At 33.6% G+C, this 19,815-nt stretch overlaps 1 protein-coding gene across 1 annotated transcript; it reads right to left on the reverse strand.

The window, feature by feature from the left end:
* Nucleotides 1–18,268: 18,268 nt before the first annotated feature.
* LOC145122643 (F-box protein GID2-like) lies at nt 18,269–19,509 on the reverse strand. Its single transcript, XM_079058206.1, has one exon. It carries the CDS (start codon nt 19,344–19,346, stop codon nt 18,753–18,755), a length of 594 nt encoding a protein of 197 aa, XP_078914332.1. The 5' UTR covers nt 19,347–19,509; the 3' UTR covers nt 18,269–18,752.
* Nucleotides 19,510–19,815: the final 306 nt, after the last annotated feature.

Here is a 19,815-nt window from a genome sequence, read left to right on the forward strand (position 1 = left end):
TGATGGAGAATGTGGATGAACCTTTCCTTTGTGGATACCAACATGAAACCAACTTGAAGAAGATGCTAGTCTTGTGAATTCTTAAGATTTGAACCAAACCCAAGTATGATTCAAAGAGAGCAAAAGTAACTAAGAAAAGCTCTATCAACTTTGCAACAGAGAATAAGAGAGTATGGAGAGGATGTCTACGTTTTTGGTAAGGCACAAATGAAGTGCATGAAAGCCTTCATAAAGCAATTCTATTACACATAAGTCCTTAACCCATTAAGCACTCGATGCACCTAAAGCCTAATTTCCCCCCATATGCTTGAAATCCATGACTTCATTTCTTTAAAATAATCAAATGACCATCATTCCTATCCCAAGAGAAAGCTACGAATTTGTGTGAAAAAAGAATACAATGTTTGTAAATTTTATAAACTAGTTTATAAAATATAAACTTAAACCTTTTGGTAAAAGAAAAAAAAAGCATTTCTAATCCAAAATGTTGTACATGACTTAATAAATCATACTTTTATGATATATTATGTTACTTAACATTGGAAATTATAATTTCCATGAAATAAATAATGTCCATCTAGTTATAGGAGATTGTGAATATTTATCTAAAAACCATTTCTAATAAATAATCAATTGTATCAAGTTGTTGTTAGTGTGACCCTTTAGGATTATATATTAATTAACATTATCATTCTAATATGATATTTGAGCATACAATATCTTTCAATCTCCCACTTGTGCAAGAGTCATATTAGATTGATATAGACAGTGGTGAACGTCTAACAACATTTCATTGTCCCCAACAGCATACGACTTTGTACCATTATATCAACGCCCAATTCCCTAGAAGCTCAAAGTTTCAATTAGTGTATAAGGTAAGTTATCAATTATTTTTTTCTACACACATCATGTTGAACATGAGATGTAGATCGCATTCAATCTCTTTTGAGTGTTCAGCTTTAGATAAGCCTTATATGTCTAACTCTTAACGATTAAGAGGAAGAAATCTCATCTTGACTACATACGCCTCTTGTATGGTTCACATCATACATAACAATAACTTTTATAACTGTCTGTTTAAAGAACAACATTTGACTACATCAAAACATAACTCTCCCCATAGTCAAATCCCAAATATGCATCTCATGTATTAAGGATACAAAGATGTTACCTTTATCAAGTATCATTCATGACATTGATCCATGAAGTGATCTTGAACAGGTCAATCCAATACATGTTCCCTACCAAGTATCTATGAAATTGGTTACAACACTTTGTCAACCATTCCAATTCATATTAGACTTACTTCATTATTGTCCCCACAATAGTAATCGACTATGGATTTTAGAATGAATAAATTTACTCAAGGATTAAACATGTTTATAAAGAACACAACAAATACTTAATGAAAATATCATATTCCATATATATCATATTCATCATAATAGATGATTTTTTACAATGTTCCAACATTCAATACTAAAACATAGATTAAATGCAATCACTAAAATAGCAAAGTCCAATCCCTTAAGTATGACCTTCAAATTTTTATTGAGGAAAGGGGCTTCATGAAAGGATTTGCCATATTTTGATCAGTGTGAACTTTGCGAATACTGATTTCACCATATTCAACTTCATATCGAATGTAGTTGAATCTCCAATTAACATGCCAGGTCTTCTTGTGTGACCTGGGTTCTTTAACTAAAGCAATAGCACCCTCATTGTCATAGAATATTTCTATGGGATCCTGAATGGAAGGAACAACGACTAGATCTCTAATAAATTTCTTCATCCAGGCAGTTTCTTGTGCAGCTTCTGAAGCAGCGATGTATTCTGACTTTATAGTGGATTATGCTACAACAATTTGCTTGGAACTTTTCCAAGACACTCACCCTCATTGATATGAACACATATCATGCTTGTGACTTACAATCATCTCGATCTATTGTGAACGAAGCATCAGTGTAACACTTTACAAATAAGTTTTCTTGCACGCCTCCATAAACGAGGAACATATCCTTAGTTCTACGCAAGTACTTAAGGATGTTCTTCATAACTATCCAATGGCTCTCCCATAGATTTTTTTTGGTACTTTATTGTCATGCTCATAGCACAAGTGAGATCAATTCTAGTACAATTCATAGCATACATGATGGATCCAACTGTTGAAGCATATGGGACATCTTTCATCTTTTCTAGTTCAACCTTTATGCTAGGACATTGGGATGGACTTAGTATTGTGTCGTGTGCCATAGGTATAAATCCTCTCTTGGAGTTTTCCATCTTGAACTGTTTCAAGACTTTTTCAATATAGTTGCTTTGGATTAAACCTATTAATCGTTCCGATCTGTCTCTATACATCTTTATACCAAGAATGTAGTGCATCTCACCGAGATCCTTCATTGAGAAACACTTTCTAAGCCAAGACTTTACACCTCGTAGAGTCGGAATGTGATTTCTTATGATTAGTATGTTATCCATATAGAGGACCAGGAAGGTCATTGAGCTCCCACTAGTTTTTATGTAAACACAAGATTCATCTTTGTTTCTAACAAAACCATACTTTATGATTTCTACATCGAAATGATGATGCCAATTTCGAGATGCATGCTTTAACCCATAAATTCATCTCTTGAGCTTACACACTTTATTAGGATGTTTTTGATCAAAAAAACCTTCGGGTTGAACCATATATTCATCTTCTTCCAAGTGTTCATTTAGAAAAGCGATTTTGACATCCATTTTCCATATCTCATAGTCATAATATGCGATTATAGCAAGTAGTATCCTAATAAATTTAATCATAGCGATTGGTGAAAAGGTTTCTAAAAAGTCCCAATTTTCAATCCATACTTTTCATTTTTATTTATTCAAATATATCATAGTATAGTTACATTATGCGGAAACATGTCGCGAATGCGCTTGTGTACAGTCGAACCTTGCCCTTCTCATGAATTAATGAAGTACCTGAGAAACGTTTATAATCAACTGGGTAGGCACAAAGCTTAGCGAGTTCCCCAAAATACCATATCACATAATACATATACAATCCATACACAAAATGGCCTTCAACATAAAGCTGGTCCGCCTCTTGGCCTTCAGCACGAAGCTGGTCTACCCTGTTTTCCTTTAGCATAAATTTGGTCCTCTACTTTGGCCTTTAGCATAATGCTAGTTCGCCCGAGTCTATGGACCTTCAAAACAAATGTGGGTCGCCCTCAAACCCCCCACATAATATATAGATACATATACAGTAAACAAACAGTTCAACATAATAGGTAACTAACTAAACTAGTCTAATTGCCTAATTGCATACTACAGGGCAACTATATCCTAACATTGTAACATCCCAAAAAATTCAACAAATTTTAGACTCATCAAAACAACCCATTTACTAATAAAAGTGTTTACAAAACCATTGTTTCCAAAACATGATTTAAAATCAGAGTGTCCTAAGATCCAATTAGTTGTAAAACCAAGGATGTGTACGGTCACGCCTTCTCCTTGCCACAACCATCTGAAGCACCTGAAACAATAAAATGAAACTGTAAGCACAAAGCTTAGTGAGTTCCCCAAAAGTACCACCACATAAACATAATAACAAACAAACAGCATGTCGGGTCCGATCATCCTCGGGATGGAATACCACAGGAAAAATGCCAACATACAATGGATCCACAACCTATCAAGGTTGGATTACCCCCGACCCACAACCTATTGAGGTTGGAATTCCCCTACATATTGGGTCCACAACCTATCGATGTTAGATTACCCCCAGACCACAACCTATCAAGGTTGGAATGCCTGTACACTATAGGTCCACTCAACCATCGGGTTGGAATACCCCAGGCCCCTCAACCATCAGGTTGAAATGCCAATTACAACGGGTCCTGTCATTCTCGGGATGGAATACCCTTGGGCCCATTCAACCACGGGTTGGTATGCCCCCGGCCTGTTGGCTTACGCACAAAGCAGTAAAGCCTCATCCACCGTCCAAATATGTGCACATACAACAGATAATCATATAATCAGTGAGGAAAACTCACCTCAATCCGCTGATAAACAAATCACTACTCGAACCGCTGAACCGGATAACCTTGCGCCAACTATCAATAAATACAATCTTAATAAATAAATAAATAACCTGATAGCCCAAAATCTGAGGCCCACTCCATAAACCACTTCCTAAAGGGTAAAAAACCATTTTACCCCTTTCTTACTTGGCCCAAAACCAAGGCTCAACCCAATTGCACAAAAAGCCCAATATGGCAACCCAAGCCTAATATGGCCCAACTTCCTAATGGGCCTAGAAATTCTCAAGGGACCAATACCAATAAAGTCCTTCATCCTAACCATGGCCCAAAAATAGAAACCCAATGGCCCAAACTCAAAAAGGCCCAATAATGTTGAACTGGAGAGTACGCCCTGCGTACTCGAGATGTATGCCCCACATACACGGCCTCGAAGCACAAAGTACAAGTTCTTTATGCACAAACTCAACATTACGCTGAGCGTACACTTACGTACACCCAACGTACTCCTCAGATCCCTTTTCACTCCAATAAGCCCTTAATTGGTTAAGACAAAGTACCAAACTCTCAGATCTGATTCTATAAGACTACTTATCACGTAAAGTTGGCAACTTTACGTGCTTGCATGGAAAAAAGCGACTCAAAAGCTCAATAAGGACTTAACAAAGGTCTTAATGCTTGCATGGACCAAAATATACTATAAAGCTTGCATTTTTATGAACCTAGGGACTGAATGGAGCTAAGATCTAGCACCCATTGCTTCTGGAGCAGATCAAAAACCCATCTTTAACACAAAGGACTTCAAAATGAAAGAAATACTCCATGAACTAGATTTAACATATAAGATCACCAAGGTAGAAACTTTATACCTCCAAAATATAGATCAAGATGCAACAAGAATGGATCTAAAAGCTTCAAGCAATCCCGCACTTCTACAAGAAGCTCCTTCTTCTTCTATGATCACCAACAAGCATGAAATATCACCAAAAGCTCAAAAACCACTCAAATGGGGGGCTAGGGTTTCATTTCTAGGGTTTAGAGTGATGAAGGCTAAAGATATTAGGGTTAGGTGATGAGATAAGGAGCTTAAATAGGTTCCAAGACCCTAAAATAGGGTTTGGGTATGACTGGAGTACGCCATGTGTAATTCTTGTACGCTATGCGTACTCCAAAGAACACTTGCGACCATTTGGCTTAGTATGCCCAGCGTACACCGATGTACGCCCCGCGTACTGTCCTCCACCCTAGTACGTCATGCGTACACTTGTGCACGCCCCGTGTACCTGATGAAACCCTAATTTCACCAATCTTCATAAGGCTTTAACTTCTTCGTTATAGGTCCGTTTCTGACGATCCTTATATCCACGAAAAGGTAACGAGAAGCTCTACACTTCTATCAACTCATACCGACCTTAAGACCTTCCGAACAAAAATCCAATTTCCATAAAAGCCCAATCTGACACTTTACCGAAATACCCTTAGGCTCCAAAACACAAACCAAACACCTGGATCGCCTCAATTACATTACTCGCACCCAAATGGGTCTAGATCTCTCCTTTTCCAAAGGCTCTAAGACTTATGATAACCGATCTTCGGGCCACAACCTCGAATTAGGAATCGTTCATAACAGGGCATTACAAACATACAGAGGATACATACTAGATTATACAATGTAGTGAGAAAACTCACATGGATAGTTACTTAGACGATTGACAGCTATATGGGTGATTCTACTGGCGATCCAACTGGATAGTAACGCGCCTAAAAAGTATTAACCTATAATACTATAACTTATTAATTCCTATCGAAATCTGGTATTGAAAGCTAGATCTTTCACTAATCCCAATGAATACTGCGAGTTCTATCAAATAAGGCTTAGCCAGGTACGAAAGTTAGGAGGCAGGACCATTCCGGCATATAGCCTTTCTGAAATCCAACAACCAAGCCAACATGCCCAATCTAGACAAATCTCCTGTAAGTAGATCAATCAAAATTATAACTGAAATTACCGATAAATCTTATTTATACATCCATACCAACGATTATGAATATAATATAAGTTACACTTAAAGTGTAGTAAGTGCAGCTTAACTTACAGGAATTTCTAGCGAAAACTATGATTTGTGCAGGCAGGACTTCAATACTAAGCACTTCTATTTCTCCCGCTCTCTGATGCCGCATGACCTCACTGAAGTAGCCAGGAACTAGGAGGTAAAGAGGCTAGGAGTACAAAATGATTTCCATAGGATTCAGGGTGAATGGGTGAAGGAAATGGCTGCAAAATGTAGCTATTTATAGGTTGTATTGGAGGGAACACCATGCCTATAAGGGTCATGTCGTACACTTCCGTCAACGTCTCTCTTCTGAGATGCTGCGACGTGTCAAAGCCCATGTTGTCCATAATGCACCTTCTAGAAGCGTGCACCACACAAAATGCAGAGTTTGTAAATTTCGTAACTTCTTCGTACGAGCTCTGTTTTTTGATGTTCTTTATATCCATACGTAGCTATTGGCAAGATCTACAACTTTCATTTAGACTCTTTTTGGCTAATTCTCATTTTACTTTTAAAGTTATATTTTAGAAGGATTAGACTGCTAAACCCTGTTTAAAATTCATCTCTTTTATATGACATCCATTCTCGACTACATTTATATTGACGGAATTGTATCCACGAGATCTTCAACTCTCGTTTAGATTGTTTCGGCTAACAATCAACCGATTTCTATTTGGATTTCTATGTCGCACACTACTACGCTGAAACTTCTAAAAATCATAACTTCCTCATATGAAGTCATATTTGGACGTTCTCTATATGCACACTCTCGCTTTTACGATTACTATGACTTTCATCAAGTCTATTTATCTTAAATAGTCCTCTATCAAAAACGTCTATTTACATAACTAGTCGTTTATACTGTAAGACGAAAATGGGGTGTTATAGTCTCATCATAATTACCTCCTTGGGTTTGAGTGAATCTTTTAGAAACAAGTCTTGATTTGAATGTGTGTAAATTGCACTCCATGTTAGTCTTCTTTTGAAGACCCACTGACTCCCTACAGTCTTATAATAGGGAGGAAGTTCAACCAAATCCCAGGCTTGGTTTTCTCTCATGGATTGTATCTTTTCATTCATGGAATAAAGCCATTTGTTAGCTTCAGGATCTGACATTGCATACTGATATCTTACCGGCTCATTAAAATTCATCATCATGAAGCATTCATCAATGAAAAATCCACCTCTCTCAGGTTCATGAAGAATTCTACCGGATCTATGAACATCTTATGCTTCAGTAGGTTGAAAGGTAATGATCTCTTTATCTTCAACAAACTCTTGTTCAATACTAGTGCCAACTAGAGTTGCATCGAGTTGTGCTTCTTTATCTTCTTCAAGTCCTACCTGCCTCTTACTTGCCCCATCCATTAGACATATGTTTTCTAAGAATTCAGCTTTTCGTGAAATAAAGATCTTATTATCACTAGGGATGTAGAAGTAATATCCTAAACAATCTTTAGGATATCCTACAAAGATGCATTTGATAGAACTAGGTTCGAGTTTGCTTGAAGTTTCCTGCCTAACATACGCTTCACAACCCCAAAATTTCATATAAGATAAGGATGAAGAATTTCCATACTACATATCATAAGGTATTTTGCCTACCTTCTTAGTTGGTGACATATTCAAGATACGAGTTGCGGTGAGTAAGTTGTGAGATAATCCCAAAAACCCTAAGATGATCTTGGAACTCTTGGCCCAAGTACTCGCCACCTCTATCCGAACGAAGGATGTTGATTGACTTGTCAAGTTGATTTTCAACTTCACTTTGAAACTATTTGAATTTTCAAATGCTTCATTAAATACACATAACCGAAACGACTAAAGTCGCTAGTGAAGGTGACGTAATATCTTTCACCATATCTTGACATTGTTTTGAAAGGACCACATACATTGGTGTGTACGATGCCTAATAAAACACTTACCCTATCACTTGAACCAGAGAAAGGGGACTTTTTTTTATCTTACCACACAAACAAGATTCAGATGTATCAAATGGTGTGCACATGTTTCTAATGTTGGATGGCATAGACTTGCCTTTTGAAAAGGTATTTGTATGCTTTATTATTCTATTTTAAAACATGTTATATCATGATAATTGCATGCATCCAATTAATCATGGTATCAATTTTCCAAAAAAATCTCTTTTAAGGATCATATATAAAATCCGGTTTGTATATATTTCAACGCGGTTCAGTTTAAAGTTAATATATATTATTAAGTTTGAGTTTGAGCCTTATATAACCTTTAATATATTTAATAAAACCTCCTTTTATTATTAATACTTTGAAGTTTGAATAAGTTTTAAAAATCACCATGATTAGACGTATAATTTACTATTTCAAAATTTGTCGTTATTAACATTTTTATAAAACCCGTTTTTATTTTAAAGTAATAACTTGTTACATCTTATGTTCACATTTTATATTTTAAAAACCAAACTCCATTTGATGTTTATTTTATCCTCAAAAATAGTTTGATTTTGTAAAAACCTAATTTATCAACCACACAAAATATTGACTTGAAAAATAAACAACACAAGTATGCATAAGACATAAACAAGCCATGATCTAGTTGACATTTTTGTGAGCCAACATAAAAGTGCCAAGTCCTTTCCCAAAAGGGACAACGGGAACAAATGATCTTCATTTTTTCTTCAAGTTGACTTCATACACCCACTTGCAATGACAACCAACTTTGTTGCAATTTTATAAGACTTTTATAAAAGTTATGAACTTATAAATTTCTCATAAAACCATGGGGGCATCATGCTTGATCTTCAAAATGGCCTTTATATTCATCTTGTTACATTTTACATAAAATAAATTTAGTATAAAACTAATCTATTATATAAAATAATAAAGATGAAAAACTAGCTACTTATTATTACATACTTTATGAATAAAAGAAAATTACAAACCATTTTAAAAGGTCCACATAAACTAACAACACCTATGGTCCAAAGCTAGTTTATGCACTCTAAAGTACATATAACCATAAAAGAACATTCGTTTTTTCTAAGACAACTTTAAGTGACAAAAAATATATGTAAATTTTTGTCACAAAAATAACAATTATAAAGTTGTCATAGAAAATATGTATGAACTCATTTTATACAAAACAAGTTATCTATATTTTCCAAAAACCAAGATTTTATAAAAATCATAAATTTTAACAAAACTTGCAACCTGACTATGATACCAATTGTTAGGGTTTAGTTCAAAAATAGTTTCAGAAACTCAATATTCTAGCAACAAAAGAATTAGAAACTTTGAACAAACATAAACAAGTTATACCCACCAAGGATCATCTTGCAAGAAATGGAAAGAAAAACACCAACCATAGAAGTGTAAAATAAATAATAACCTTTGTTGTCTTTGAATCCTCAAGGGGAGGATAGGAAGTTGATGGAGAATGTAGATGAACATTTCCTATGTGGACACCAACAAGAAACCAACTTGAAGAAGATGCTAGTCTTGTGAACTCTTAAGTTTTGAAGCAAACCCAAGTATGATTCAAAGAGAGCAAAAGTAACTAAGAAAAAATCTATCAACTTTGCAAAAGAGAATGAGAGAGTATGGAGAGTATATCTACAGTTTTGGTAAGGCACAAATGAACTGCATAAAAGCCTTCATTAAGAAATTCTATTACACAAAAGACCTTAATCCATTAAGCACACCATACATCTAAACCCTAATGTATCCCTATACTTGCACGCCATGACTTCTTTTCTTTAATATAATCAAAATTCCATCAATCCTCTCCCAAAGAGAAAGCGATGACTTTTTGTGTAAAAAAGAATACGAAGTTTGTAAATTATATAAACTAGTTTATAAAATATAAAATTTAACCTTTTGGTAAAAGACAAAAAAAAATTCTATTCCAAAATGTTGTATATGACTTAATAAATTATACAATATAATATATTATGTTACTTTCCATTGAAAATGATCATTTCAATGAAATAAATAATTTCTAACTAATTATAAGAGGTTATGAATATTTATTAAATCAATTTCTAATAAATAATCAATTGTATCAAGTTGTTGTTAGTGTGACCCTTTAGGATCATTTGTTAATTAGAAATATCATTCTAATATGACTCTTGAGCATACAAGATCTTTCAAATCTGTTGTTATATCAATATTAGGTAGGGATATGCATGCTCTCTTAGTTGAGAATGATCGTAGAACCTGTTAGATAAAGACAGTCAAGAGGATTTTTGGGATGTTCTCGATAGTACCCTTTGATGCCTAAGTTAGGAAAAGGGAATTATATATTATGAAAATGAGTTTAGAGTGTATAATGGTGTGTATATATTGCTTGTTGGACTCTCTTTGTAGTGCCTTAATCCATCAACGTTGTGAAAAATCTATATGCCCAAAAGTCATTATAAAATGATATTTCTAGATAATATATGATCCTAAAGGGTCACACTAACAACAACTTGATGTAAATATATTATTTATAAGAATTTGATTCCTGATAAATATATGTATATATATATATATATATTGTAATTAATTAGAAAATATTTATTTCATGGAAATATTAATTTTCAATGCTAAGTATCAAAACATATCATAATATATCATAATGTATGATTTATTATGTCATGTACATCTTTTTGGATCAAAAAATGTTTTTGTCTTATATGAATTTATATGTTTTATCATTTATAAAAAAATTAGAAGAGTTTTTATGGAAAAACTTACTTCTTCTTATTATAAAATATTCAAGGAGACCATAAAGGGAAAAGAAGACATGCTTGCATTTATTTAATCATAAATCAAGGTTCTTACACTTATAGCCTTTTGTTGTTAGATTCATGGTGTACTAAAGCATCAAGACTCAATAGGTAAGGACTTGGATTAATTAAAAGGCTTGCATCTATATCTTCTTTTATAAGCCAAAAACCATGAAATTTTAGGCATCATATCTCCTCTTTCTCTCAAGTTTCTTAAAGTGTTAAGTTATTATTAGATGGAAGATGATACTTGAAAACTCTCTTTAAGTTAATACTTGGGTTTTAACTTAAAGCTTAAGGGTGTTCTATTATTACAAGAATATAAAAGACTAGCATCTTATCAAGTTGGCTAAATGTTGGTGGATACTTCTAAGGAGGGTCTTTTTTTTTAGCTTAAAGTCATCTTCATTAACTTCCTAATTGCCAAAATGAACCAAATACTTCAAAGGTTGTAACACTTTCCTTCTATGGTTGTTTTTATATTTCTAAGTCTTGCAAAATGATCTTTTGGTGGGAATAAAGCTAGTTTTATTTTTGTTCAAATCTTAAGTTTTTCGTTGCCATGTTTATGTTTTTGAAAAAAATTGGAAGAAAAAAAAATCCAACAATGGGTATTAGAGCCATTTTTGCAAGATTAGTTAGATTATTTGTTAAGTTGATGAAATCTTTGTTTTTGGAAAACATGGATGGTTTTCTCTTTGCAAGAAAAATTCATACATATTTGCTATGACAACTTTTAAAATGTTTATAAGTGTTATTTTATGACTAGAAGTTAACATACATCTTTTAGTCATGAAAGTTGTCTAGAAAAACAAAGATTTGTTTTATATGGTTTTGAGTATATAAATGTGTATGATGTGCATAAACTAGCTAATGACCTTTGTGTTGTTGTTTGTGTTGATTTGTTGAAAAATGGTTGTAATATTTATTTATTCATATGGTATGTAATAATTAAATAGATTAGTTTTCTTCATTTATTTTTGTAAGTAATAGATTAGGTTTTAGAAATAATTTATTTGTATAAAATGTAACAAGAAATGAAGATGAAGCCATTTTTTTTAAGACATAAAGTGAATTTTCGCAATATATAAGTGTGTAGGGAAATTAGTGACACTTCCTGAAACTGTCACTAAAGATGTCACTGTTGGCAGCCCCCTTAAAGGCTATTAGAGCTTTTGTCACACTTTCTGCAACACTTCCTAAAAGTGTTGCATGTTGCTAAATTTTTACTTTCAAGAACCTTTTCAACCTTTTGCAATGAGTGTTTTCTTATGTGAGAGTTTCTACAAGGACATTACTAGAAGATTTTTGGTCCCTTTAAATGTCCCTTTACGAATGGACTTGACATTTTGTGATGGCTCACAAAATGTCATTAGTTTGTTTGTTTATGCACATGTGTTTTTAATATGTTTTTGTTGTTTTATATTTATGTTGTTATTATTATGTTATGGTTGATAAATTAGCTTTTCAAATGCAAAATAATATTTGAACATAAACAAACGTCACAAAGGAGTTTGGTTTTAATGAAATTTACATTTTTAACATAAGATGGTAAAATAGTTTTAAAAATAAAACAAGCTTTATCGTTAAAACTAGTAACCGGTAAAGTTTCGAGATTAAATTTATATAAGTTTAAAATAGAGATTTGTAAATTTATCAAACTCCAAAATCTTATTTTATAATAGGAAGCTTTATTAAAAGGTTTACAAATGTTCTAAAGCGCTCAAATGTCAACTTAATACTAGCTATTAAAATTTAATCGCATCAATTTTATAAAACCGGATTTTATAAAAGAACATTGTTAAAAATGTGATTTTACATAAAATAAGATTTTTTTAATGTATACCATGATTTATTGGATGCATATAATAACCATGATATAATATGGTTTTTAAACTAAAATTATAAAAACATCTAAGACTCTTACAAACCTCAAATCTATGCAATTCTTTTTGAAGAAATCTCTTGTATGCACTAGTTGGATAAAAGATACCTAACCTCTTACTGTTATCTTTTGATGGTTGGGGTGTTTTCGTGATTTCTATAACCAAGTTATAGGCTGATTACACATTTTTTTTTCCAAAATTGGATGATTTGATCGAAAATCTTTTGCGATAAAGGATACATAAGCAAGATAGTTCTGACGCATAGATGTGATCAAACATGTCTAATTAAATTAGTTATTAGTGATCAGATAATGTATGAATTATATAGTAGAATATAATTGATAATCAATATCTACCGGGTTGAAGTCAAATGAATGAGATAAAGGATACCTAACCATTTATTTGTTTTGCAACTTGGATCCTAGACTTTGATAATTAATGTTTTTGGAAACTAAAAGGGTATTATTTATTAATGATTAAATATTGAAAATATTAAATGAATTTTGTTAAAATTTTGTAGATATAAATCATCCACTCTAATAACCATGAATCGTCATTTTCTTTAAATTACTTAATAAAACAATAACAGTAGATACAACTTCAGTAAATGGGTTCATGTTTTGAGAGACAATCTCGTTGATAGTTTATTTTATTTCCTTCTTTTTTGTAGTTTATTTTATGTTTTTAGCCATTTTTATTAGTATTGCATTGTATATTCTTTATGTTCTTTATCATGGATCATATCGAGTACTTTCTATCTTGCATGAGGTGTTTTGCAGGCTTCTGGAGTCTCGATGTTGTTGTGCTTTAGCTTGGATATGGGCTTGGTGGGCTTTTGAGGCATTATTCGGCTTTCCAGATCCATTAAAGAAGAATTGGGCTTAAAATGTTGAAGACTTAGATGAAATAGGCTTATGAAGATGGGTCATGGCCTCTTATTATTTGGCATGGGCTATCCATTTGAAGCTTGAAGATGATTTACCAAATTTGAATCATGTGAGGTGTGTAGGGGACCAGGGGAATCTTGAGTAGTGGGGTGGAGTATTGGAGAAAAAGACCCAATAGTGTTTCAACACCATTTACGAGGGTGGAGGTCTCGTTCATGCAAACTTGCGAGGGTACCCGCACAACTGCACACTTTGGGGCATTTTGGTCATTTTGCTCATCATTTACCGTGGGGGTTAGGTTTGGTAGCCACACTTCGATTTTCCACCATTGGAGCACCTTGGAGACGATTTTGGAGAGCTTTATCTACATTCTTCTCATCCTTCTAGTAATTGCTAGTTTCTTGATGCAAAAACACTTTTGTGATTGTTATCTTGTTGCCATGAGTGGCTAATCTCTTTATTTTGGTTGACTTGGGCTAAAACCATTGGATATTTGTGGGTTTTGAAGAATTCATGCTTGACTGTCATTTATCTTATGTTTATGATTCTAGTTCATAATTCTTATGCTTGTTTAATACTTTGATCATGAGCTTGGTATTTAAATGAGCAATTGTTGCTTTATTTCTTTGATTTGGCATTGAATCATTGAATTTTCTTAGAACAAGGGCTTTATGATGGTAGAAATCATCTCTAGCTTATGGATCATGACTCCTTTATGGATGTGTAAGCATTGACATCCTCCTGGAATCCGGGATTCCTTCATTCTTAAGGCTAATCAACTTTCTTGGGTTCAATTGCTTCAATTAAATCCTTGATTTTGATTAAGAAGGTGTGTTTTGGGCTTCCCCAACCTCTATACTACATTTGAGGAATCTTGGCATATCATGCTTCATGATTATTATAACCCATTTGGGATGAATGATAAGCTTCATATTGAATCCTAATGATAAACATACAAATATACATTGTGTTGAATTGCCTTGGTTGACCAATTTCTCAAATATTTGAGCATCTCACCATCTTGCTTAATTTCAAGAATTTTAGTTCTTCAAGTCTTTTAGTTTTCAAACAATCACAACCCCCCCCCCTCTTTAGTTTGATTGTAGTTAGTTAGTTTTATTACAATAGTTCTATTGGATTGCATTGGTGATTGAATACAACCATTTCGCCAATGATCGATACCCCTTTTTACCATTATATTACGTTTTATTTGCAAGAAAAGGGTGTAATTTGCTTAGTGGACTTGACATCCTACCAATTTTTGGCGTCGTTGTCGGGGAAATTGGTTATTGTTATTTGATTGTTTATGCCTTGGTCTACAAGAACCAGTGAACTACTCTACAATCGGGAGATTGAAAAAGAAGCAAAAATGTTGAAAAATTTAGCCAAACAAGCAAAACAACAACAACTCGTTCAAGTTTCTTCCTCTTCTCCACTAATCAACATAGAAGACCAAGTCCATACTTCAAGTGATACCGACACTTGATGCAAATATATTATTTATAAGAATTTAATTCTTGATATATATATATATATATATATATATATATATATATATATATATATATATTGTAATTAATTAGAAATTATTTATTTCATGGAAATATTAATTTTTAATTCTAAGTATCAAAATATATTAAAATATATCATAATGTAGATTTATTATGTCATGTATATCTTTTTGAACCAAAATGTGTTTTTGTCTTATATGAATTTATATGTTTTAGAAGTTATAAAAAAATTAGAAGAGTTTTTTTTATAGAAAAACTAGTTTCTTATATTTATAAAATATTCAAGGAGATCATAAAGGTAAAAGAAGACATGTTTGCATTTATTTAATCATAAAGTCACGTTCTTACACTTGTAGCCTTTTATTGCTAGATTCATGGTGTATTAAAACATCAAGACTTAATGGGTAAGGACTTGGATTAAGATGATTAAAAGTCTTGCATGTATCTCTTCTTTTATAAGCCAAAAACCATGAAATTTTGGGCATCATATCTCCTCTTTCTCTGTAGTTTCTTAAAGTGTTAAGTTCTTATTAGATGAAAGATGATACTTGCAAACTCTTTTTAAGTTAATACTTGGGTTTTAACATAAATCTTAAGAGTGATCTATTATTACAAGAATATACAAGACTAGCATCTTATCAAGTTGGCTAAATGTGGGTGGATACTTCTAGAGAACTTCTATTTTGGAGCTTAAATCCATCTTCATCAACTTTTTAATTGCCCAAAGGAACCAAAGTCTTCAAATTTTGTAACACTTTCCTTCTATGGTTGTTTTTATCTTTATAAGTCTTGCAAAATGATATTTTGGTGGGAATAAAACTAGTTTTATTTTTGTTTAAATCTTAAGTCCTCCATAGCCATGTTTATGTTTTTGAAACAATTTTTGAATAAAAACACAACACGTTGATTAGTTTATATAGGAGGTGCATGAGAAATGCAATGATGGTGGCAGTACCTTGGATATTGTTTCTTGTATTCAAGGTACTAGGGTTATTATTTAGTAAGTTTAGCATTCGTCCTTGCACCTGGTTTTAGGGATTCCTTTCATCCTTATTATATCTTGGGCACTATTCATTGTAAGAGAGAGATCTTGTTTGCACATTTCATCCGAATTCAACTATTTTGATTCAACTATACGACATATGGGGTCCCCCATTAGAAGGTATTTTATATTATGTATGATTTGATTAGTTATCATGATTCCAACTATGTTGTTTGATAGAGTTTATTAGTCAACATTCGAGATTTGTGTTAGGGGTGAGCATAGTGTGTAAACCTGACAATTTGTGTCTGCGTGTCGTGTATATGTGTCAAACACAAATTTACACGACACAAATTGGCACACACAAGCATGCCACAAATTGTAATGCCTGTCTTTGGTATCAAACACAAACACGACACATAATTAATCTGTGTGACACGTGAAACGACACGGATAGACACGTTTTTAACCGAGTTACACGGAAACACAAATTCACATGTATTTAAAGGAATTTAATTCATGTCTATATGTGTTGATATGTGTCACTTGTCGCGTGTTTATACATGTCACATGTCAAAACGAATTTAATTCATGTCTATACGTGTTTAAATAAGTAAATTCATGTTTGACACGCGTAAGACACGAAACACGAATTTCTAAAACCCATACACTAAAAACTCGTGTCGTGTCAATCATATCGTGTATCAAATTGCCGAGTCGAACAATGTGGTTCGGTGCGTTTTTGGTCAAACATAAAGCGGAAACTAAATTTTTGGTTTTTGAAATTTAGAAATAATTCATTTTGGTTTTTTGCGGTTAGTTTTTTTTTTGTCAGTTTTCACTGATTGTTCGGTTTTTGGTGCGGTTCGATTTAAAAACCGAAGTTAGAATCTTTGGTTTTTTTACAAAAATCGTCCCTAGACAACGACTTTTTCTTATTGACATAATTGGTCCATGGACAAAATTTTGTATATTTTCCTTATTTACAGAAATGATCCATAAACGTCTTTGATATAAATGGTCGGTGGACAAAATTTAGCATCTTTACGTTATTTGGATAAATGGTTGAATTATTTACATAAATGGTCCATGTACCTAGGTATATACATATAAACGGTGCAACTCTAATTTTTTGGCGGGTTTTCTCTTAAAGCTGCACCAAACTGAGTATAAACAATTTGAAAAAAACTAAAACCAACCGATTTGGTTTTTGGTTTCGGTTTCGGTTCAGTTTTTCCTTGCCCCTAATTTGTATTCGACTTTTTTTGAGACTACCACTAGGCGATACTCGAGGTTGCCTTGGTTGCTTGTTTATTATCATGGAAGAGATTATTGGTGGATTTTGAGCAATAATGATTCGTTCTTCTTGGTAATGTTTGGGTTTCTTGTTTGGTTGGATGGTAGTGAATTATACTTCATAGGTGCAAGTCATCAGTACTAGTGTTTGTAACTTAGTTTGAGAGCAAAAACATATCTACATCTTGGAAATAGATATTTTTTGTGTTGTATATTGAAAAGTTTTGTTAACATTAAATAGGTTAATCTAAGATGGTACAATACTTTGGAGATCATCTGCTTTGGCATGTTGATACCAATATGTGTTTGGCCACAAGACATTCGGTCAAAAGACATTTGGGCTGAAAAGCATTTAAGGGATATATGTTTCATTATGTATTCAGGCTTGGTTTGAGATTGATCACTTTAGTTTCATAAGGTATATCGTTTGTTTGGCTTTAGCCAATTTTGGACATAGTGCAAGTGTTAGTGATGGCCATGTCAACTTATTCGAGTTTGGGGGATTATTAATTTTTTAGGCCTGTGGGTACCAACAACATGGAGTGTTGTAATATATGATAAAAATTGTTTTCTAGTCACACCCATCTTTAGAAGCCATTGAATAGAAAAAAGACCACACCACGTGTGGTGTATGGATTTCATAGTGGTAGATAATATATTGGTATCAAGATGGAGTGGTGTGAATTTGATCATTTCCACACATAAGTAGTGTATTGTTTCTAAATGGAAATTGTAATTTTAAGTTTATGTGTTTGTTGTTTTACCTTTTGGCATTGTTGTTGTACAAATTATGCATACAACTAGATAATAATAATTGGAATACACAATTATTATGTTAGTTGCTTTTTGTTCCATTTGACCTTTCAACAATGCATAATAATGGCTAATGCATACAACGAAAAAGACAACCACCACAACACTCTTTCACACATTTCCCCATATATGCTTTCTTTAACATTTAACACCTACACAAAAAGACAACATCCACCCCTAAATTCTTCAAACTTTCCCCCTCCCATGGCAACTGTCATGGAAACCTCTATCCTCCATGTCTTCATCTGCTTGTACTTTCACCTGCTCACCGACTGTCACTTTAGATTCCCTCCCGGGATTTTCAGCTTCACATTCTTTAATATCAAACACGCCATTGATTGTAATTGGAAGAAAAAGACGAACTCGGTGATCAATTAAACAGTTGTGTTGTTTTTGGTTAGGAATATGGCAGAACAATGTACTACATCATACTAGAAACTACGAACAAACATCAATTAAGACAAAGGAAAAGTCAAATCACGATGAAAATGAAAAAAAAAAAAAAAAACATGTGCTCTTGAATTCTTGATCTAATTTTGATGGTTTCATTTGGTTCGATTCTTGAAATTCATCTTCTCGTAGTAACGAATTGAGAGAAGAGATAGCGAGAGTTGAACCTCGTCTTTTCCCCAATGAGTTTTGGGGGGTGTAGGCTTTGAGAGACCACCAATTGTACGCGGCGGTGGTAGACACGGCCACACAGAGCTGGATGAGGTTGCGGCGGCGATGGTGGAAGAAGACGATGAGGTGATCGTGGAGGTTGACGGCTTGGATAATGGCCATAGGTAATGAGCGTGAAGACGGCGGAAACCACCTAGCGCAAGGACTACTGAACGGAGCTGGTTGTTGCCGCAGCCCATATTTGCCCAATGCCTTGTGCATATCAGCTCCCATAACCGCTCATCTTGAGAAGTCCGATGCCACTGCTTGCTCACGCAACCCGCCGCACCTAAGGTCCGACCATCGACGTGCTTCAGGATCTCGTACAGCAAGTTTTCGTCCGAGAGGACATCCACTGCCGTAACCGCTTCCGGCAGCGGAGCCTGATCTTCTGATAACTTTATCTTCTTCATCTTGCTGTTTTTAACATCAATGGTGATGTTCGTAGGAACTTCGGATTTAGACATTGATCTCTTCATTTGTATAGAGAGATAATCGATTAAGATCGAATTTCAGTTTTGGCCTACTATCCCTTTCTTGATTATAGAGAAGAATCGAGGAGGGTTTATAACATTTAAGGAGTTATGGTCGTCCACCCACTTTTGATCGTTTACGAAGTGGACAAATAGAAATGAATGCACTTTGGGGCTTTTCGTGCATTTACCTTCATGTCCTTCTTGCTATATATATTATATTAACACCTTTTTAATTTATTATCATCTCTTATCTCTAAATAATACCTTTATTTCTTATACATATAAAAATCAAAATCTTCTATGTTTTAAATTAACCATTATCTCTAAATAATACCTTTATTTCTTATACATATAAAAATCAAAATCTTCTATGTTTTAAATTAACCATTGAGCTTTACTTGCGAGGGCATCTCCAACCCTACACTAAAAAACCACTTTTATACTATAAATTATACTATAATGTTCTAATCTC

This window comes from Lactuca virosa, chromosome 6, assembly GCF_052849685.1.
Source record: "Lactuca virosa cultivar CGN04683 chromosome 6, Lactuca_virosa_CGN04683_v6, whole genome shotgun sequence".
In the NCBI taxonomy this organism is placed as follows: domain Eukaryota; kingdom Viridiplantae; phylum Streptophyta; class Magnoliopsida; order Asterales; family Asteraceae; genus Lactuca; species Lactuca virosa.

Excerpts from the sequence above, each read along its gene's own strand:
- LOC145122643 (XM_079058206.1), bottom strand. The coding sequence starts at position 19,346 with ATGAAGAGATCAATGTCTAAATCCGAAGTTCCTACGAACATCACCATT.